General features: G+C 27.7%; 1 protein-coding gene across 1 annotated transcript in view; it reads right to left on the minus strand.

Moving 5' to 3' along the window:
* The window catches only part of LOC124815537 (uncharacterized), a 33,081-nt gene extending 10,082 nt beyond the window's left edge, over positions 1-22,999 (minus strand). Inside the window, exon 1 of the mRNA XM_065815223.1 lies at positions 21,732-22,999. Coding sequence (XP_065671295.1) covers positions 21,732-22,758 — 1,027 coding nt within the window. The 5' untranslated portion in view covers positions 22,759-22,999. The remainder of the gene's footprint in view (positions 1-21,731) is intronic.
* Positions 23,000-24,296: the final 1,297 nt, after the last annotated feature.

Genomic DNA, 24,296 nt, shown 5'->3' on the forward strand with positions numbered 1-24,296 from the left:
AATTTATATCCTAAATATAAAATATATTCAAAACATCTGAGCCAGCAATGCAGAGTAGAAAGACCCAAAGATAAAGCTTTTTCATTGATTGGTTTAGATCTGATCAATGCTGGGTTATTAAGTTCACTGGGCTTAGCTCCGCAAACATTACATGATTGCGAGGACAGAGTGTTAGTGAGGGCATTAACCACTTTACCATCAAACATGGTTAAATCTAGTTTGAACTTAAATGTGATAGTCGTATCCGGTTTGCCTTCCTCTACTTCTAACTTTACTTCAAACTTGACTAGTCTATTTATTTCTGCTTTTAAAAGTTCATATTCATTTCTTATCAATTCTTCCGTTTCTTTTTGATATTGGAGATGGAAGGGTCTACAGTAATGTGTACTAGAGGGCTTTTTATTTAACCATACATTTTTGTTCATGATGGTTAATTTAAGTGGAACAACAGCTGTCAGGAAAAGACTTTGTTCATTAACTTGGGCTTCACCAATATTTGTATCAGTGTATTTTTGTTTATAGACACTTTGACTGGAGGCACCATCAAAACCACCTTTAAAATGAAGTAGACCTTCAAACCTCCCCCCAATTTCAGCAAACATTCTCATAGAGTCTTGGTATTCCGTAAAAGTTAATATCCTTGTCAGAGTATGATTAAACATACCCTGTAGAGAAGTTGAAGCAGATGTTTCTGTCACAATTGAACCCTCAGGATAACATTTGTGTCTCTCATTCTTAATTTCATGAAGTGAAGGATAAATATCTGCATTATGTATTATCGATGAATTTCTAATAATTTGATACTGTTCATCAGAAAGGTCACACTGAATTTTTAAGCTCAAGGCATCTTCGGTTTTCATTTTTATCGGAAAATTTATCTTTTTGATTTTATCTTTTTCAGAGTTTGTAGCACTTTTCACGAGATCAACGAAGTCTTTTTTTCTAGGATCTCTAGTGGCTTTTTTTATTGAAGCTAATGTCAATGCTTCAGCAGGATGTTCAGCCAATTTGGCAACCTTAAACAAGATAATATTTAATATTTAAGCTTGTAAACTATTTTTTTAACTGGGTTGAATTTAATTTATTTATTAATACCTTAGATCTTCTGCTTCTATCACCTAATTCTTCCCAGTTCTTGCACTTTCTACCTGAATCTGATGCAACATTTTTTTTGTTAACAGTAATATCTTTTTTCAACCAAGTTCGCTCGTGTTCTAAAAGTCTAGAGAAGGTTCTTGCATACTTCCGCAACTTTGATCGGAATTTACATTTAAATATTATTAGAGTTTTCTTTAGATTTATTATTTCAGGTTTTTCAATACTTTCATAGTATAGACCCTCCAGTCTACAAAACTCACGTAGAAGAGCCTCGAGTAAGTTATCATGATTAATTCCTAACTCTTGAATTATAGGAACTAAATGTATTCTTTTCATGTTGAATGTAAGCAGTGAACTATTTTAAGTTATTTTATACACAAGTTTTAATTTTAAAACATGCACTATGCCATCAAACGTTGCATATATTGGTTTTTGAGGTTTGATAATTAGCACCATCTGCATGAGCATGAGTTTTTTTACTAATAGGAACTAAATGTATAATTTGTGTAATGAATGAAAGCAATGAACTAATATTCGCTACTTTATACAGCAAGTTTTAATTAAAAACGAAAAAAAACACACAAAAAAACCGAAGTATTTGAAAGATCTTATTTTAATTGGGGCAAGTTTGGGCAAATGATTTTTATTTTTTCTGCTTTGATATATACCTATTAATGGGAAAGTATTAAAACTACCATGGAATCTAGTGGAATCGTTTAGTTTTTAAACTAATCTCATAATTAAACTAATTTAAAAAAATCAATTTATGACACATTTTTGAGATCTCAGTAATGAAAAACTAAAAACAAAATTTATTGTCAAAAATGTTGTTAGTAGTTGCCAAACATCTTAAACATATGACTTCAAATTAAATTTTGAACTGTTTTTACCCATATCAATCTTAAAAGAGTGACACAAAAGCTAGATATTTTGAACGAGTTTTCCGATAAATAAAATAAAATAAATATATATATATATATATTTATATATATATATATATATATATATATATATATATATATATATAAATGTTTTATTAGACCCTCAGATCCAAATTGTTAAAAAAAAACAAGTTGCATTTGTATATATCAATATTGGGTAACTATTCAACGTTGATATAAAAATGTAAACAAATGTTTGGTATTGTGGTTTAGCCCCTTCCAACTAATTGCCATATAGAGGCCACATACCAAGGCCCGCGAAGATAAGTTCAGCTCACTATTCAGAATCATAACCCGTTTCGACGGACCAGTGTAAGTGAGTTTAAGAAGAGCGGAGTGATTTAGAGTAAAAGTCAGAAAAAGTAAATTAAGAAAGATAGCATAAAGATAACGCACAGATATTGCATTCAGAGCCGACAACACCGGGGGGCTAGGGGGCGATGCCCTCCACCCTTAGCTGCAATTTTTTTCTAATGGACCTTTTCTTTTGTTTTTATGAAGTTTCTAGATAAATAGGTTTTTTTTAAAAATTGACGACTGTTTCCCTCAACTTTGAAACCCGTATTAGCGGCAAGTTTTGTCATTCGCCAAGGATGGTAAAAAAAAAAGTTCCGCATACTTTCATTTTTAATTTTTCATAAATTAATTTCATAAATTTTAATTTTTATAATAATTTCATAATTTTTATAATAATTTCATAAATTTTAATTTTTCATTTTTAATTTTAATTAAAGTAACTTTCTTTTTTAATTTTTTGTTCTTTAGTCTAATAATCAAGATCATATACGTATAATTACGTATAATAGTCAATTTCATTTGTCAGTATAATAGTCCAGTTCTGTATAAAAGTCAATGTACAAAAGAATATTTCTAAAAAAAAGTACCAGGGGGGCTACTACCCTCTCGGGCCCCTCCCAATGGGGACTACTAACCCATGACCCATCCACTCTAAAACCCGCCACTGGTCGCTATTGCTGGCCCTGGCACTGGATATTAGAATGTGCTAATAACTAGTTATAACTAATTATTTTATTTGGATTGCTAAGTATTTGATAATGCAAATAAATATTTTATATAATGTAGTCGACGCAAACTGTACGTTTCATAACTGTAGGACTTAAACTACTCTTAAAGACATTATTACTATTAGCATGATAATATCTTTAAGAATAAATTAACAATTTTGAAACGTACTATTGAACTTCAACTTCGAATTTTTTTTTAGTAATAAAAAAAGTAGATTAGACTAAAAGAAACCAAACATTGCAGAAGGTATCTCAAATGAGTCCAAATACACCCCCTAAAGTTGGCTGCAGTGAGATAAAGTTCTTAGATATGCAATTGGAGGTTAAAATACGCGGAAGTGAACGGACGTGTATTTTCTTGCTGTTTGAAAAATAATTAAATTATCAAAAAAGATACAAATGATAAATTAGCAAGCTCTTGTTTATTTATAATTTAATATCATATATACGTTGTATTTTTATCAAATATGACTTCTATCGAAAAATAAAACACCAAAGTCTCGATTATATTAGTTCGGAGAATATTTCAAGAAATGTTCCGAAAGCAACAAAAAGATATATTAGCGTTAATAAGTGCAAGTTTAAAACTATCTAACGATCGAATCGATGGATTGCTAAAAGAAATTAGTAAATTAAAAAATACTTGTGAAGATTTAAAAAAAGAAAACGAAAACCGAAATACCGATCTTAAAATAACTAACAATCAATTAATAAAATGTGAAAAAACTCAAAAAGAAATCGAGGAAAGTCTAACGTTTTACCAACATTGCATCGACAAAAAAGTTGGAGTGTTAGAAAAAAAGATAAAAGAAAAAATGAGCCTGAGTTCAAACATAGGATCAAATACATACATGGAAGAGAACGAAAAAAATAAAAATAGACAACTAGAAGATCGCCAAAGGCGAAATAATCTTCGAATCGAAGGAGTCAAAGAAAATGAAAATGAAAGTGGGATGATACAGAAATAAAAATAATAAACTTATTTGAAAACAATCTTAATGTAAAAGACGTAATCATAGAAACAGGTCACAGAACTGGTTTAATTGGCAATGTAAAGCCAAGAACAATTGTAATCAAATTACTTAATGTTAAAAACAAAGTAAAAATTTTAAAAAATGCCAATAAACTAAAAGGATCCCGAATTTATATTAACGAGGATTTTTCGCTGGAAACGTCTTCAATAAGAAAAAAACTTGTCGAGAACAGCAGAACGCATAGAAAAAACGGTAAATACTCTGTTGTTATCTATGATAAGCTAATTGTAAGAGAATTTATTAAAAAAATTCATGTTAAATGATTTTCTAACATTTTATATATTAATTTTTGAACTTTAATATTTTAATAAGGATTTACTTTCGATTTTAAAATGGCTGATGAAATTGATTTATCAAACATAAATTTTAATTCATTTGAATCTAAAAAGTCAATACTTTTAAATAAATATTCTGATCCCGATATTAATTTTAATTAATCCCGAAAACATCAGGGTATTTAAAAATCACATCAAAAGTATAATTAAAAACAAATCATCTATAAATAAAGCGGTTTATATTGTTGGTGATAATCTAATATATTGATATTGATGGTCAATATCAATATATTAGATTACGAAAAAAAAAAACATTAAAAATTTCTTTAACATCATTTTTCAAAATAACTATATTCCACTAATCAATAAACCAACACGAATAACTAGGGAAAGTGCAACTTCTTTAGATCAAATTATTACAAATGAATTTATAAATATAAAAATAAGGACGGGAATATTTAAGTCTGAGATTTCTGATCACTCTCCGATTTTTATTTTATCCCAAAAAAGCAGAAATAATGACCGAAATGAAAGAAAAAAATAATTAAAACGCGTTTAGTAAACGAAGCTTCCATTAGTCATTTTCATAATCTTCTATCCTGTGTTAACTGGGATACCCTTTAACTTAATCTAAACACTAATAAAGCGTATAATATATTTCTCACTGAATTTCTTAATTTTTATAACAAGGCATTTCCAGTAGTTACTAAAGTAATCAAAATTAAAACATTTCTAAACCCCTGGATAACGATGGGTTTTCTTAAATTTTCTAAAAAAAAACAACGTTTATATAATAAGTTTCTTAAAAAAAGAACTCTTAAAAATAAAAACAATTATAAAAATTACAAACGGCTGTTTGAATCAATTTTAAAGGGCTCAAAAAAACATTACTATTCTGATCAATTATTAAAACACAAAAATGATTCCAAAAAAACGTGGAATATTATTAATGAGGTAACCGGAAAAAAAAAATTATACAGAAGTTTACTTCCTGAAAATCTTAAAATAAATAATAATCGTATTATAAATAAATCCTTAGTAGCTGAAGCTAAATCAGTTTTTTGTAAATATAGGGCCTACTTTATCATCAAATATAAAAACTACTCAAGTAAGTTTCGATTCATACTTAACCTCAACCAACACTAGATCTATGTCTAATTATAAACTTACAGAAAAATAATTATTAGACGCAGTCTCTTTAAAGCCTAATAAAAGTTTAGGATTTGATTATATAAGTAGTAATGCCATTATCAAATCAATTAAACATATCACAATTCCACTATTGCACATTTTTAATTTATCTTTACAGCAAGGTGTTTTTCCTGATAACTTAAAAATTGCAAAAGTCATTCCAATATTAAAATTAGGTGATCCTTCTGATGTTGCCAATTATAGACCAATCTCATTACGTTCTTGTTTTTCTAAAATATTAAAGCGGGTAATGTATAATAGACTATATTCTTTTTTAAATGTTAATAATATTCTTTTTAATAAACAGTTTGGGTTTAAATCTGGTCATTCCACAGAGCATGCAATCGCTCATCTTGTTCATGATATATATAAAGCATTCGATATATTTGAAGACAAGTATACCCTAGGGGTGTTCATTGATTTAAGTAAAGCTTTTGATACAGTCAATCATCAAATCCTTCTATCAAAACTCAAAAGTTATGGTATTATAAATAGTAGTTTGTCCTGGTTTGAGAGTTATTTGACTAATAGGAAGCAGTACATATTATATGATGGAGGAAAAACTGATTATCAAACAATTACCTGTGGTGTCCCTCAAGGATCAATTTTAGGACCACTTTTATTTCTTGTTTATATAAACGATTTAAATAAATTCTCTAACATCTTAAGCTCCATTTTGTTTGCTGATGATACCAACTTGTTTTATTCCAGTAAAGATATAAGTTTATTGTTTTCAAACTGTAAATAAGGAACTTGAAAAATTAACCCAATGGTTTAAGTCAAACAAACTGTCTTTAAACATCAATAAAACTAAATACACTTTGTTCCATCGTCTTCATAAAAAAGCATATATTCCCCTAAAACTACCGGATCTGTTGATTGATAATAAACTAATAAAAAGAGAACAATCAATAAAGTTTTTAGGTGTGTTATTAGATAAAAATGTACCCTGGAAAGACCACATAAGACTAATTGAAAAAAATATATTATAAAACTTGGGTATATTGTACTAAGCCAAACAGTTTTTAAATCTATCTTGTTTGAAAAACCTATATTTTTCTTTAATTCACTGCTACTTAAATTACGCAAACATTGTTTGGTGCAGCACTAACTCAATTAAAGTAAAAAAATTGCTGAGTAAACAAAAACATGCTATAAGGATAATCTCAAACGAAGATCGTTTCACTCACACTGGAATAATATTTAATGAACTCAATATTCTAAATGTATATAAATTAAACCTAATGTTTATAAAATGTATATAAATCATGTTCTTATCTTCATGTTCAAACTTGATAAAAAAATATCCCCAATTTTATTTAATTCAATTTTTAAAAAAATAAGACACATATACCCTACCAGATTTTCAAAAAACAATTACATTCAATCCAAAATATATTATTCAGTTACTAAATTCTCAATTGCAAACCGAGGTCCTAAACTGTGGAATACTATATTAAATAACAAACTGAAAACAAATTATTCTCTAAACCAATTCAAAACAAAACTTAAGCAATTGCTGATGGCAATTGAAAATGAATCAAATTTCTTCTAAAATTTTTAATTTTTTACTATATTTTACTATATTTATATATATTTTTTACTGTATTATCTACGAACAATACTAACAATTAATTAACTTGTAATTAAATATTATTGCAGTTTTTCAAACTCTAGATTGTAATTTGTAATTATTGTAATTTGTGTATCTTTTGTTGTGTTTATTAATCTTATAGTTCCATGTATAACTGCTAGTTAACTCTTATTAAAATAACATCAACATAAAGAATTGAGATTAACTCAAATATAATTATTTGTAAATTGAACCAGCTAAAATTATATTTTTTAGTTTATAATTTCTTACTTTAATAACCAGTTCTTAAATCTAACTCTTTAAATTACTAAATATTTTGAAAGTTTAAAAGCTAAATATTGTAAAACATTTTATATTTTATTTATTTTTTGCATTTTCTTGGAAAATGTTATTTTATAATGATGCATTTTTCGGGGCTTAATGATAAGACTAATTTTGTCTTCTTCTAGCCCCAATCATGTAAATTTTTCTTTTATTAATTACGATTGTAAAATTTTTTTACTAACTGGCAAATACATAACATTATTAATCTCTTTAGTGAAACGTTTTTGCACTAGGAGGGTCCGAAATTCTATATTTTTTGTTTAACCAATTATTCATAATTAATTTTTTTAAAAAAATTCAATAAACGATTCAATTTTTGCCATTTTTTGTGGTTGACCTTCTATAATTTTTAACATTTTAAAAATATTAAAAAATTTAAAAACTATAAATCTTTGCAGCGTATTCTATTCGTATAAAGTTACGCAACTATATGTTAAGTTTTATGCAATTTAAATTTTGATTGGATAACTTTGAATTAAAATAAATGAAAGTTACGTTTAAACAAAAATATGTCTTAAAAGTGTAAGAAATTTTTTTTTATTATTTTTTTTTTTTATTATTTTATTTTATTATTATTTTTATTATTTATTATTTATTTTTATTATTTACTTCGCTAGAAAATACTTTGCTATTAATTTTGTTAACTGAATTTAGATACCGAATAAAATGAAGAATACTGCAACAAGATTTAACAAACTAACAACTAACAAAACTAACAAATCATAAACTAGTAAACAATTAAATCAAAATTAATAAACCTTTTTAGACACCTCCCAAGTTTCAGACAAATTTTATCATACAAAATTGCCTTTAATCAGGGTTGTTTTTGTACTTGTCTTTAATATAGTCAACAATAAATTACTGTTCAGTAGTCGTAGAAGCCGTTCGTATATATGCATCAAAAAACTTGGATGATTGTATCATATTTGCGAATAATTTAGCAAAATTTAGCTATCTTTCTTGAACCGAAAATAAGAAAATATTATGGGTTTGGAAAAAAGATACAATAATGGAATAACTGATGTATTATTTCAAATAACATTGAACTTAAGCGTCAGCGTGGCACTCATTGCAATTGGCTTCGGAAATACCGTTGATTACAAAAATTCCTCTTGGTAATATACTTAAATATCCAAACCATTGTGAAATCAAGATTTAGGTAATTTAGAAATATTTCGTAAAATGTGTCTCATTGTTAAAAAATTTAAAATATAAAATACAGTTTGAACCAGTGACAGAAACAACTGAGACAGAACGGATTAGCAAAAAAAGAGCTCTAAGCTTTACGCTAGGAGTCCAAGAGATAATATATTTTAGCTTGTTTGAAATTACAAGTCAGCCCATTTACTTGCAAATCAGATGTCACTAAATATATTGAAAAACAGAAAAATATGTAAAATTTCAGAAAACGATTGGTGAATGGGATGTTTACTTTAGTAATAATCAAAAATTATTAATCATTGCAGCAAATATCCACTTTATTTAGAATCATAAGTAGTGATAAAAAAAAATACAAAATAAGGTCGTCTTTTGTCTACAGAAGAATAAGATAATTAAAAGTTTCTACTTAACTCGTCCTCACGAAAATCCACAATCACCAACGATGACTTTTTTTTTTAGTTATTAAAATGCTCCAAGAAGAACTAGGCGCCTTATCACATAGCACCGTAGAAGAGCAATTTAACTAGGAAGTTTACACATCCTTCCTTACCAATGTCGCTTATCTGGTCAAAGCCAACATGGAACCTCAGACCTCATGATTCTGAGAAAGAACTCAAACCACAGTACCATGGTTGCAATCAAGTTATTTCGCATTTTCACTAGTAATTGTTACAAATTGCTCCTTATATGTAGTAATTTTATGTATAGTGCCTATTTTTTGTTGTATTTTTAACTACACATTACATATTTGATTGATAAATTGATGATTACATATTTTATTGATAAAATAACAAAAAAAATATTTACCGCGGATTTTACTTTGATAATGGTAATAATGATTTCATTTAATTTAACAATTGATTTGTTTGTCAAAATAATCACATTTATTGAAATTGAAGTAGAAGGCCAAATATTTGCAATGAAAAAAAAAGTATTAAGTAATTTGAAATCAGCATAAAAAGTTAATCAAGAAAAAGTGGTTAAACTACACAAAATCTGAAAAAAGTAAATTTTAGACCCCCTTAGTATTTGATTTTAGTAGATTTTAGATAATTTTTTTTGTTTTTTTAATAATACCTAATAAAAAATTTTTAATGGATTTTGTAAATATATTTATACACTTAAAATAAGCTATTTGTAAAAAAGCAATTATTTTAAGGTGGTTACAGCAAAATAACAAATGTGGATATTACCGCAGTGATATTTTCGCTATCGTTTTAGTTCTCGTGCACGAGAACAAAAACGATAGCGAAAAAAAGCCGAAAACAAGAATGAAATTTATTTTACGAATGAGAACATAATAAAAACTGCAATTTTAAATTTTCGAACGGAATAAAAACTGATTTGACCTCCCCTTCCTTAAGTAAAATTAAAAAAAACAAAAAATAAAAACTTTTTTAAGTAATAGTAATAGTAGCAGTTTACAACTTAAAGAAAAAGTGTTTAAAAGTAAAATGTTTGGAAAAAAAATTTAATTCAACTTTTAACTTATGAACATTTTTTAAATATATATAACCATTTAGAATTACAGAGACTTGCTTTGAACAAAAAGTGAATAGAAGTAAAAGTGATCGTTACATGCAACACTATTGGTTTAAACTTCTTCCAGTGATTGATAGAAGGTAAAAAAAATTAAGTTCACTCGGCTTATCGAAGAACTGCAAGTCGATATTATGTCAATAATAAAAAGAATGATGGAGGAGAGTATTCCTCGATTTTTTCCGAAATTCTAATAATGATAAAGAAATCCTAACTATTGAAATTTTTGATAAAATCTTAGAGATTTTTTATCACAAAACAAGCTTTTATTTTTAAGTTGTTATATTACGATTAATAATTGCAAACTTAAAAAAAAAAAAAAAAAAAAAAAATATATATATATATATATATATATATATATATATATATTGTTTTTACATGGGTAACGTTAGCATTTGGGTAATTTGGGATAACGGTAGTAACCAACGTACCCGTAACAGACCTTTTCCTAGATAATGTTAAATATTAATCATAATGCTTTTATCAATATTTATGTACAGTGCAGAGTCACAAACGTGAGTGTCCTCCTTACTTTAACTTAAGACCTAATTCAATTTCATATTGAAAGCGAACTAATTCTAATAGAATCTAGTATAGCAAAATAATGCATTTGATAATTTGCATAAACAAGGGGTTAGCAATCTTTTGAGACGAAAGAGCTATAGTTCATAATGAAAATTTTTTTCCGTTTTTAAAGAGCTGCTGACATCTTGTTTTAAATATTATAATAGTATTTGTGCATGGAGCTTTAGGACTCCATTTTAACATCAATGTTATAATGCGACCCCTAGTATAAACAATAAAAAAAAAAACAATGTAAATTATGTACTTACATAAATCTTTATTTGTTTTTACAGAAGGCCAACAAACACAAACTTTTAAAAAATGATATTGTTACGAATAAACATCTCGCGTGTGTTCATTTAGTTCTGTATGTGTCACGTATTTTTAAAGCACTACACAGTTTAAAAAAGTAGAAATATAGTTACTGTCATTAAAATACTGAAGGTTGGGTGAGCGTGTAACACAAGATTACACACGCTGCATAATTTTTCTTTTTTATTGTTTAGTTTAGTTTATTTAAGTGTTCAATAATTTAAAATATTTACAACAATCAGTAATAAATCTTAGCCATGTTTAAATTACCAACGAAGATGTGCTGCATTAGACACCTCTATACTAACAGTCTTAACATACTCATGCACATTTGCGACACATGACCATATTTACTCTACGCGTACTCTAGTTGAGGATGAACATACGTGGTGTACAGTTTTTTCCACAGTGAAAAACTACGGCTGCGTTTTTTTCAGCCTATCTAAGGAGTGGTTAGCGTTCAACGTAGCTGCTGAAACTTGAGTATTAAGTTTAAGATAATCTGAGATAAGAACTCATAGATCTCTAAAATATTTATATATAATAGTTAAAAAAAAAAAAAAGTTAAAGAATAGTTCAGTATGGAAATGGTTTAATTACGATGCATCACTCGACAAATCAGGTCGTTTAGTCTTACTTGATGGTTGAAAAGTATGCAATACAAAGTTGTGAGGAAAGAACCCAACAAATCTTAAGGTTTGTTTATCAGTTTGAGGAATTGTTTTTATTCTGAAACAAACGACTGGTTTTATTATTTTAGAGTAAATATTCAATAACGTATACGAACTTATAAAGTTATAGATAGCTTGATAAATAGATAGATAAATGAAATATAAATATACAAATTAAAAAATATAAAAATTTTTTTGTATCTTTTTCTAGCTTCATTTAGCAAGAAACCATAAGTTTGTACGCGTTGAGCTGGAAAAAGGGCCGGCGTGGTAACCTTAACATTGATTCATTTGCCATTAGCAAATAGATAATGCTTCAAGGTCAATATTTTAGAACCTTTTACCAATGAAACTAATAATCTTCAGACGGATGCACTTTCTCTATCCAGTGTTATACTTTCGATACATAACTTAGAATGCCATCTTGAGCAATTTGATGCCACAGACATAGTATTTAAAATGTTAGCAAATCTGCGCCGTCGGTTTGCTGTTCTTTTGCAGCCAAACAATCCTAATTTTAGTTCACTGCCAAGTGCTGCATGCCTCCTTAACCTCTGTTGTTTCTGCTGAGATTGCTCCTGCCATGAACGCATTAACGAAATTGAGTTTTTTAGCAGCAAAACAGCAAGAAAATAAAATAAAGCTTGTTCCAGGTAATGAAGCACAAAATGAACTCAACAAATATTTTATTGAAATAAGAAACAGTTCTATGAGGCAAAATGCTTTAAATTTCTGTTTGCCGTTTACCTACATATTGCACCATTAGCAGAAGATCTCATTGCAGCTCCTGCAACTTAAGTATATGTTGAAAGACTTTTTTCAATCTGTGGCTGGTTCACAAATGGACGGAGAAATCAAATGTCAGCGTCATTTAAGATGCGAGTTTTCTCAAAACTAAATTCTCATCTAGCCTAGATGATAATCGTATAATCACAACGCCCTTTATTTTTAAAATATATGAGTAATTGTGAAAATCAATACAGTAACTATTCATTAGTTGTTATTGTTACCAAATAAGAGATTTTTTTTACCAATAAGAGATTTTTTTTTTAAAATTATACCTAATATTTGAAGTTTTTTATATTTTGGACCCCTAATGGCAGGTTGTTGTTGGTTTTTTTTATTTTTTTAATTATATTTAGGTGGGGGTAGGGGGTCTGAAAACCTAGCGACCTAGCTTTAGTTATAATAAAAATTATAACTAAAGTTATTTACTGAACTGAATAAAAACTAGACCTAAAAACTTTGCCTCTAAGCTAAATAAAAACTAAAACTGCCATTATGTTCCAAAGGAAAATATCACTGGATTACCGAAAGTGACTCCTTGTTTATCCTTAACTCTTTTTATGGTTTATACATAGAGTTAAGGATTTTTTTGTAAAATCTTTTTCTATAACATGAGTAGTTGTATTCTCAGAACAATTTTTATAAAAAATAATTATTTTACTTAAAATGTTATTGAATCAAAAAATTTTTTTTTATAGAAATAAGACAAAATACATATCAGAAACATCTGAATTTGTATGACGTTTTTTAACTTTGTTGAAGTTAATAATAACTATAATATATTTAACTAAGTTATCATTGGTGAAACAGAAATAAAGTAGTTTACTCAACTTTCTTTTTTAGTTATTATAAGACGTTCAAAATTATTCAGGGAACAGCAGGTTCCAGCTACTGTATATGACTTACTAACAGAAAGCTTGGCCAATTTTAAAACTAATTCAGAAGTGTAACACATTTTTGGTTTCTATCACCATCAAATTCTCCGCTTTCAAAAGTTGTTACGAAAAAAATAGCAAAAGATTTGGAGAAGGTCTAGATATAAAATTTGGCTTAATGTCAGTATCCAGAGCTAGCATCATAAAGAAGTTCACTGAACTTTTAGATGTTTATAAAACACATTTAAAGAGAAAATCTACAATGGATTTTCTTATGGCAATTTATATCCTTAACAAAAATGTAGAAATGAAGAGATCTTTTATAATCATCAAATGGCTAATATAACAAGCTGTGTATCAAATACCCAAACAACTGTTAAGCATCCTGCTAACAAGTTATTGATACCAAATAACAGAAGGACCATTATTTTAGTAGATTTGTCTTAAAACACTATATACTGTCTGAACCTAAAAATATCCAGCAACCATGATAAAAGACACATTATAAGAAGGTAATTTTACCCATAAAATCTCTTAGCGTTTGTGACACCTGCTCTGTCAATAAAGTTTAATTTGAATGTTGAATTTTTCATTTTAAATAAAAGAGAAACCCATTATTCCTTCTTCAATCAAATTTTCAATTTGCAATTTCAGTTAAAAAAAACCTTAAACAAACCACATTAAGCTACATTAAAGCCCAAGAAGCATTATATCAATTGGGTTGAAATCTCATTCAAAAATATGCATAGAACAATTGTAGTAACTGAGTGAGGGTTCGGAGCTATGGACATCCGTATTATTATAATGACATTATGTTCATTATAAAGCGTAAGTTATGATTTTTTGCTGCCTAATCTAATAAATTGAATTATGGTAACAGTTCCTTAAAGATACTTACTGTTTATATCAGTTATGCAGCATAACAATCTTTCTTTGTACTCTGGATGATGATTGTTTTGTTTATACCTTGACGAGTTTTTATAAAAGTCTTGATGAGCAGTTTTGACTGCTTGTTCACTATAGGGTGCCAAGGAGGATCATTTACGAATGATAAAATCTTTGATGTGGTAGAAGACGTCGTAAATTTTATGTTAAACTTACACCAGTTATCATTAAGAAACCTTTTTTTTAACTTACACCAGTTATCATTAAGAAACCTTTTCTTTAACTTACACCAGTTATCATTAAGAAACCTTTTTTGAAATTTTCAATTAGTTCAGCAAAATCTGGCGGAAGGATAAATCAAAAGCAAGCTTTTACAAATAAATTGAGTGAGAGTCAATTTGGAGCGCTTGATAGTATCTGGGTACCACTTTGACTTGAAACCAAAACCAACATATTTTATCTTTATATTAAACTTTGTTCAGAAAGTTTCAAATTATTCATTTTTAAATTGATTGGAAGCTTGTTAAAAATATGTTTCCTATAACTTATTTCTTTTTTAAAAATTTTCTTTGAATGTAAATGTAAACATTATTTAAGTATAATATTAATCTGAAGTTATTGTAAATGGAGGCCCGCCAGATGCTTTAGCAAGTCGAATAATTCCTTTTGGGGGTAATTCTTTATTGGAAATAATTCGAGATGCAATTTTTTCGGCTGTTCCGGCATCTTTTGCTGCCAAAGATTGAAAGTTTTTACTGAAAACCTTTTCTAAAAGGGTAGAAGCATATGCTTCAATTGGGTCTTTCTTAATAGTAGTTTGCTTTTTAACTGGGCGTTTTTCTTGTAGCTTTGAACAACCAATTTGGCAGATTAGACAATAACACATCGTTCCTCTTGTTTCAGGACTCATTTGTATTAAATTGAAATTAAACAAAGGAGGAGGTATACCTTTTTTCCTTTCTTGTTTCCTGCTCAAAATTGTTCTACATGATTCGCAGATCCCTTGTAGTACCCGAGGATCACTGATAATAATCTTGGTCTCGTACAGTTGGCATATTCGATATGCTTGAAAAGCTATAAATTGTTCTAAACATTTTTTCAAACAGAGCAAGCACATAATTTTTTCGATTTTCATTGTTAACCTTTGCTTGATTTGGTATTGTGGCAGTTCAGTAAATCCAACTTTACGAAATCAAATTATCCCTATTAAAAAATTTAATCTAAATTTATATTGGATAACAATTCATTAATATAACTACAAATATTATTAATTACAAACAATTAAAATCAAGTAAATAATTACTTAAATTACAAGAAAATAAATCTTACATAATTCTCTCCTTTAAAGAAAATAATTATTTAAATAAATGACACTTGCCATACTTACAGTTTAGATAAGATTTTATTTGATGAAACATTCCTATAAAAGATTTTTACTGCTCTTTTCTCCCTTTCATAAGATTTTCCTCTGACCCTGACTTCTGATTTCTCTGGCCCCGCCCCTCCAAACTTTTTATTTGTCAATTATTTTAGTTAACTTATCTAAGTTTTTATACTTTTTTTATGTAAGTATCTTTATAAAAACTTTTCAACCTGTTATTAATATTTTCATGGATTTTGACAGAAGTTTGTACCTAATAAATTGCTGATATTTTCACGCAATCCATAATTCAAATCACGCTTCAAATAGCAAATCAATATTTTTCCTAGAGAATGAAAATGGCACATGTAGCAATAATATAATTATGATAAAATCTGCTGATATTACATAGTAGAACACTCGTGTAAACTTTATTTTGAAAAAGGTGATCGAACATCACAATAATAGGTAACGTTTTGAGGTCAAAATAGCTAAAAACCAACAAAATATAAATTTAAACTGCTATAAATCCTTAAGCAGCAAACAAATCCGACTGAAATTTTATCTTGAGTTTGGTGTAGTCATATGAAACATTTTTTATTTCTCTTTAGCTGACGAAAATTCACTTAGTAGGTGGATACATCTGGAAAGACTGCGCAAAGAGCTTCGTAAAACGTGTATTAAGCAACCTGGTAACGACACATTTAAACATGCAGGGTCATATTAAAGGGACAGACATAAAAACTAAAATTGCAGATACAAAAATCTACTGTCTTATATTCAATGTTGGGTCCATAATTATCTGAAAGCAATAGAAACTGAATTTTATATGTTCTAAAAAACTCTCCAGCACGCAACAACACTAAACTAAAATAATAATTAAAAATAAAAATTCAAATTTAAATTTTTTCATAATGCTTTTAGCATATAAAACAATAAATTAATCCAAAAATTGTATTGGACCGAAAGTTAAATTTATAACCTTTGTACAGCAAATTACCCCTTTTAAGATTACTGACATGAGGTGAGATGTCTCGAAGACATCTGACAGATCTTTATTTTACAAATGTCTACCATTTAGGTTTCTTTAATACAACTATTTTCAATTATCTTAAAGATGGTTAGTTATCTTATATGACATACTATAGGGTAGGGTGAATTAATATTGATAGTTGAGGTAGTATGGATATATTTAATAAGTATGCATAGAGTAAGTTATGCATATATAATGCTAAAACCAGAAAATTAACAATATTTTACGCACATAAATAGCTTTTAATTTTTGCATTAATGTTTGAAATTAACATTTATATTTGATTTACATAAATAGTTAAAATGTAAAACATGTTATTTTGAAGAAAATATAAAAAACATTACGTTTTAAAACTTTGCAGATTTCAATAATATCATTTAGGCAAGTTTAATGATGTAAATTTATTAATTGGACCATGATGTAACAACATGTATATTTTAATTTGTAAGTTCTCAAACCCATATTGATAAATAAATAAAAATCTAAAATTGGTAAAATGAACATACAGGTAAAATAATAGTGAGGTAAAATGGATACATATAAAATATATAAAATCCTATTAACATTATAGAATTTTATTACAAAATCATAAGCCACCTGGCATTTATTTATATACTTATGCTCACTTTTGCTTTTTAATATATTTAGCGGTTCTAGAGCACAACGAAAAGCATTTGATTTTTAATAAAAAAAACGCGTAACTTTTATGAACTTTACTCTCTTGTATCTTTTTTTATAACAAAGCAAGAACAATGAGGTTTTTTGCATCAGTTAGTTTGACTCAACTTCTTTTCATCCATATATAGAAAGTACAATGTTTAACATGGTTCTTATCTATATTATTTATGTCTTGAGACCACACTTGAAAAAAAATATTGCCGCAGGGCGCGTTTTTTTAAAAGTAGTTTTTGAAGGTAAGATATTCTAATTGCCAAAGCACATCAAATTAGTTTGAAAATTTACATAGAGATTAAAATAAGGATAAGTAATCTAATGGAATGGGGAACTTTTTTAATATTTATACATAATTTCTAAGTTCTCAGCGATTAAAAAACTTTAAGGTTGGTTTATTTAAAAAAAAAAAAAAAAAAAGATTTTCTAAAAAGGTTCCCTGTGAAAAAAGCAAGTATAGCCTTTTATACACAATTTAAAATATTATATACATAATTTTTGAACTAAATTCCTAACTTAGGAATTTTGTTTAGAAATTATCTATATAATGTTTTTATTCCTTTGCGTATCGTTTGTTTTAATTTTTGCGCTTGGTTTTTGATATTTTTTTAATGTGCCATTTCACGCCAAATTTCCCATACTTAAGGGCAAGGTGGCGTTTTGTCAAAAAGACAAAGAGGGGTTTTGTCAAAAAATCATCAGTTTTTACAGCACAATAAATGCAATAAATTTGGATCCAATTAACTACTAAAGTTTAAAGACCCATCATTTTTTAAGTCTTTCTAAGCTCAATACAAATTTGTTGATTATATATAAATATATTGACCAAAAATCCTTTGGAATGGCTAATATAGTATTATACATTTTTTTGTTACATATAAAAGTTTTATTTAATGCTTTTGAACTATTTACATTAAGATCATTGTTCAAATTTGTTTTCCCTGAAAAAAAAAACTTTAAACTAAAAAAATTAAAAAAAAAAAACTTTAACTCTCATTTAAATGTTTTATATTTTATTTTTGTATTCCTCTTTACTTTATAACTAAATTTTATATTTTATATAATTAAAGTTTGTTTTATAATATTTTAGATAAAATAATTAGACTGAAATAAATTATTATGCTTCGTGAATATCAACGTAAGACAATTAGTACATACGATCCCAGCAAATTAATGACTGCAATACAGCTTGCTGTTAAGAAAGGAGAGTCAGTATACAATGCATCAAAGTCTTCTGAAATTCCTCATGGGACATTATGCAGACAATCCCATAATCAATTTCAAATGAATGACAAAAATATTGGGTTTGTTTTAAATAATATTGACAAAAAAACTTCTAGTAGAAGCCTTGATGTACTTAGCTAATGAGGAGTTTCGCAAGATAGAAAAGATATCAAACTGATAATTAAATTTTATATAACATTTACTGGCAAAAAAAACTCCATTCAAAGATGACAAGCCAAAGAAAGACTGGTGTATTGTGTTTGAAAAGTAATGGAATGAGTTCTTGGAAAAATAAAAACTGAACTTTTGACAAAAGCAAGAGCTAGTTGTATGAGAAGATATTAAACGATAATAATTTATTTGACCGACCACACTACATATTTAATTTAGATGAAAAAGGTTTACGTATAGATCCTACAGCAGGTAAAATTTTTGTTCGGAAAACATCAAAAACAGCCTATTATATTGCTCCATCATGCGGTTAAATAATGTATACTGTACTGTTTTGTGGGTCAGCAAATGGCCAGTGTCTACCTCCCTTTGTCGTCTCCAAAACCTTCATGATGCATGGTGTCAAAATGGACTAGAAATTGCAATGTATTGCTTAACAAAATCAGTTTGGATGGAGGAATTATTTTTGAAAGTTGGATTGACAGGTTTATTATGCATGTAAAGTATTTTAAAAAGTCTGTGTTGCGGCTATGTGATGGACAGAATATCATATTTTACTTTTAGAAAGGCTCTGGACAATCATATAGTTTTACTTTGCTTACCTTTAAACTCAAGTCACGCATTACAATCTCTTGATATTGGTTTATTCTTTCCATTGAAATCTCATCGGAAGAAAATCTAAAAAAATTTGTAAAGAGTGAGCTGACATAAGTCTGTATTTCTAACTTTATTAAAAGCTCTTGTCAGTAAGATAGATAGCAAACTCGTGAAAAGTGGTTTTAATGGTCTTTATCTTATTGGCAAATCAAAACCAATAAAATGGTAGTGAATATGCAACCAAAGCGTGAGGAAGCAGATGAGTCTAACAAAAAAGAATATAATCTTGTAAAAACTTGCAGAGAGCAATTGATTCTGTACTTACACACCTAGCCCAAGTCAACCTACACTGGCAGCACTTACAAGTTCAAAAATACGCAGAGCACGTGTCCAGGCCAAAAATGGTGAAATTTTAACAGAAGAAGATGTTGTCGCAAGGTTGCGAGAAGAAGAGAATAAAGCTAGAATAAAGCTGAAAAGAAGATTGTATCAGTAAGAAAAAGAAAACTGCTAGACATAACCAGTACAGTTTGACTTTTAAATACATGAAAAGCAATAAGTGTGATATATGTATTAAATATAACAGAGTATTCGTATTACCTCACCAGAGGGGGAAATTTGAATAAATGAAAGGTGCTGTTAAAAAAGGATAAGTAAGTTAGTTATTGAAAATATATTTATATTTTACTCATTGTGATGTTATTGTATACACCCTGAATGTAAAGAAAAATAACAAAAGATTTTATGGTGGTCATTAACTAAACAAATTATGCTAAAAAAAAAGTTTGTAAAATTCTATCTATATTACCCCACCCCACCCTACTATACTATGACGATAATGTATTATTATGACAATATTGAATTATTAGACATTCTGTTTTCAAGATGTCTTAAAGACGCCTCTTATCAGCAGTTTTATGACCGCTACTCATCTCATATGTGAGATCTTTGAGACATCTCATATTAGTAATCTTAAAGACCTCTTGATGTTCACAACTTTTCGACGTATGAGCTCAGATTTAATTACAACATCTTATAATAGTCACCTTTGAAATGACTAATATAAGATGTCGTAATAAAACCAAAGGTCTATTGCGTTGTTGCACTACACACCTAAAATGTAAGCTGACATTATAAAAACGGAAATAAAATACAACATAAGATATACAAAAACGCATGAATATAGATTTGTCGTCTTACTTTATTATTAAAGTCTCATTATTTAACATAAGTATAAACATACAAATGTTTGGAGTTTGCTCCATGTCTAGAAATTAGCTATCTCAAACAACAAAAAATCCTGGATCCGTCGATTTATACATATATCCTATTTGGACATTAAACAATACTGCACTAAGTACAAAATTTTTAATAATTTTATGGGATATTAAAGTATTAGGATAATCAACAAAGCAATAAAACATCGCTTATAATATATAATCTTGTTTGCCATAAAAATTTTACAAAATGAAAGAGCATTAAAAAAATAAACTCAAAAAAAAATCCTCTATCAAGCATATAGGTTATCACAAATTTGAAGAACTCTACCTTAATAATAAATATCTGAAGTTTCATAGAGTGCTATTTGTAGTCTTCTTTTTTTTCTTAACTCTTATAGGTCTTTTTGTTTTAAAAAATCAATTCATTATGTAATTTGTCAATTCAATATGGAAAAAACTTGAGCATTTTGGCTATGAAACTTGTGATTGTCACACAAACAATCCAATTGAAGAATGATTTTATTAATGTATTGTCTTTTACTACATTTTACGTTATCACAAGCTTTTCATAGAGCCCCTTTAACAAGCTTTTCGCCCCTTTAACAAGATTTCAAAAGAATAGCGTAATATGATATACGTAATAAAATTTCAATAGAATGTTGCAATTAAATGCGTAGTCCTCTTATAAGATTATTATGCAACAATTTTTGTTACATAATCCTATTGGCGCACTACTTTATAACAAAAAAAAAAATTTTAATGTAAATGCTATATTCAGAATATTTATTAACTATCCATGGCAGTTTATATTTGTTCATCGTATTCGCTCTTAGATAACAACTTTTATTTTTGTTTTTTTCAAACTTGTTATGAAAGTTTACAGGAGACATTTTGTTATTGTAACTGTATATGAAAATTAAATGCTGATAGATATTTCAAATAATTTATGGACGACCTTTAATGATCTTGGAGTTGTCGTTGTGTAATTTGTTTAAACCTATGGTATATATTTGATTTACTGTAAATTTTTAAAGATAAAAATGTACCGAATTTGAAATTCAATCTTAGTTGATAGTTACCTGTGTTTTGAAACTATTTGCTGTTTTGTAATTTAGTTATAAATCTGTTTTAAACCAAAAAATACTTATGAAAATAAACAATAATCAAATCTAAACATACCCAGATGACAGTGATTATACCCATTAGGAAAACATTGCTGAAACTTTTTTATTTCAAAAGTTCGCTCCATTTTTTCCGCCTCACGTATTATTTCATCAGCAACTATTTTCCCGCCATTCGACAAACGTTTAGGAAATATCATAACCAAAGTTTTGTTGTTAGCTTTTTTACATTCATTAAAGCAGTTTTTTTTGTCGTGTTTATCTTTTTTTACTTGATTTTGAACATATTCACAGGAAGCAGGCAACGGTTTTATTTTATGAGAGCCAAGGTAATGTTGCTGATACATGATATCATAAATAATACTGCCGGCCATAATAACGTCAGGATTATACCTCACAGCATCATAAAGTTCTTTTTGTAACTGAGCCATTTCACTGTATGATGTTGGTATGTGTCCGTCAAATCGATAACTGCTATTTATAACGATTTTTTTATTAAATGGTGCAAATATCAAACAATGCCATGCATCAAACCCACAAACAATAATGTCAGCTTCAATTAAATCAGAATCATTTTTGTATGCGTTCCAAAAAAGTTCTTGCGTTAGTTTTAAATGTTCCTTTGAATAACCATGAACTAGTTTGTTTTCAAGTTCATTAAACTTTTTATCTCTGATTTGCCAACTAATATACTTGTAACCTGCTTTTGGTAATACTTCTTTATTATCTGCAGCAGGCCCTACATGGCATCCAACTCCTAAAACAACAATATTTTTGATGAAATCATTTTTTTCTTTTACTTTGAGAGGTTTAAATAAACAAAGTGCATTTTGTGGCGAGGAAACAAAGTTTATGTTGGCATCGTAAACTTTTTTCCAGCATCTTTCTTTTGAGATCGAATCGTTTTCAATCAAGTTTGAAATTTCCAGTTTGTAAAACTGACTTTCTGTTCTGTGTTCAAAAACATTAAGATAACGAGTCTTTAAAAATATTTTATTTAAATAAATCTTTTTATATGATGTAAAAACGAGTACAACAGCTAATGTCAACGCACAAAAATGCTTTATTCTTCTTATCACTCTCATCGTAATTCAACAAAATAGCCTGTTAATTTTTTATTACGCCATTTATAAATCACATTCGAACGGTTTTTTAACCAGTAACTTAGTAACCAGTAACCAAAATATCATCTCAGCTTTTATAATACAAAGTATTGTAAGTGTGACTGCTTTCCGAAATAAATTCAAATTACCATTTTACCATCATTTGTATTTCCTTGTTTAAATAATAATAGAGACATAATAGAGATGAAAGAGATAAAAGACATTAAAGGCTCTTGAACTATAAAGAATTCGCTTTGATACAATGGAGGGCGTTTGTGCGTCAAATAAAAATTTTGTAAGCATTGTTTAAATTGTTTAAGAAAAATTTAGATTTAGTTTAAACTTATCTTTTAAAAACCTATTTTTATATATATATATATATATATATATATATATATATATATATATATATATATATATATATATATATATATATATATATATATATATATATATATATATATATATATAAATTAGATTGTGATTGAATAGTCACAATTGACTTTGTTTAAAGCATAACTCAGAGTTTCATGCTTTATGTAATCATCAAACGTTACAAACAACAGTAACGACAAAAAAAGTTATATACAAAATTGCAATACAGTGTTAGCTTATCCGGTAAGCACATAAATTTTTTTTAATGTTTTTTAACATCGAAAAAAAACATTTCTTAAACTTACAGAACATTATTATCTAAAAAAAAGTTTTGGGCCAAATACTTGCTTGGGCGTTTATCAAATTTCTTGAAAAATTCCTTCTTTGGTCATTTCTCCTTTTACGTTATTCTAACGCACTCATTAATCGCAGAGTCGCTAAACTCTATCGTATATTTATAGATATATATATATATATATATATATATATATATATATATATATATATATATATATATATATATATATATATATATATATATATATATATATATATATATATATATATATATAAGTATATATATATTTATATATATATTTATATATGTGCTCGAAGTGGGATAAAAAAGGTAGCGGGATGGTTTTTAATATTTTCTAATCACCATCCCACCTATCCTAAAATTATAGATTTCGTATTTTGTATAGATTAAATAAAGGAATTATATATCCCTAGAGTATCCCTATAGTAAAAAACCTATATTAAAAAAAACAACTTGAGGTCCGTTATATTCTGAAGAAACTGTCACCGTAAAATATTAAGTTGAGTTTCACATCAAACGTCATTAAGCAATCAAAAAACAATGGTATGTTTAAACATTTTATTTTTAAACAAGTCTTATTTTTTTGTATTCACCAATTTTTAAATAATTGAAAAAAAATTCGGTCAGAATATCTTCCAAAATGTTTCACTTTGATTTATAGACTTTAATGCCGGCGCTTCACAGTTCCTAAAATTAGCATCGCGATGTCCTTTCCCAAACCACTTAATGACATAATCCTTTGGATCGAAATGCGTAATTGGTGGACCTACTAATGAAATGAACATTAAACTCGACACAGTTTTTATTAATAAAGAGTTTCGCAAGG

The sequence above is a fragment of the Hydra vulgaris genome, chromosome 13, assembly GCF_038396675.1.
Source record: "Hydra vulgaris chromosome 13, alternate assembly HydraT2T_AEP".
NCBI classification, from domain to species: domain Eukaryota; kingdom Metazoa; phylum Cnidaria; class Hydrozoa; order Anthoathecata; family Hydridae; genus Hydra; species Hydra vulgaris.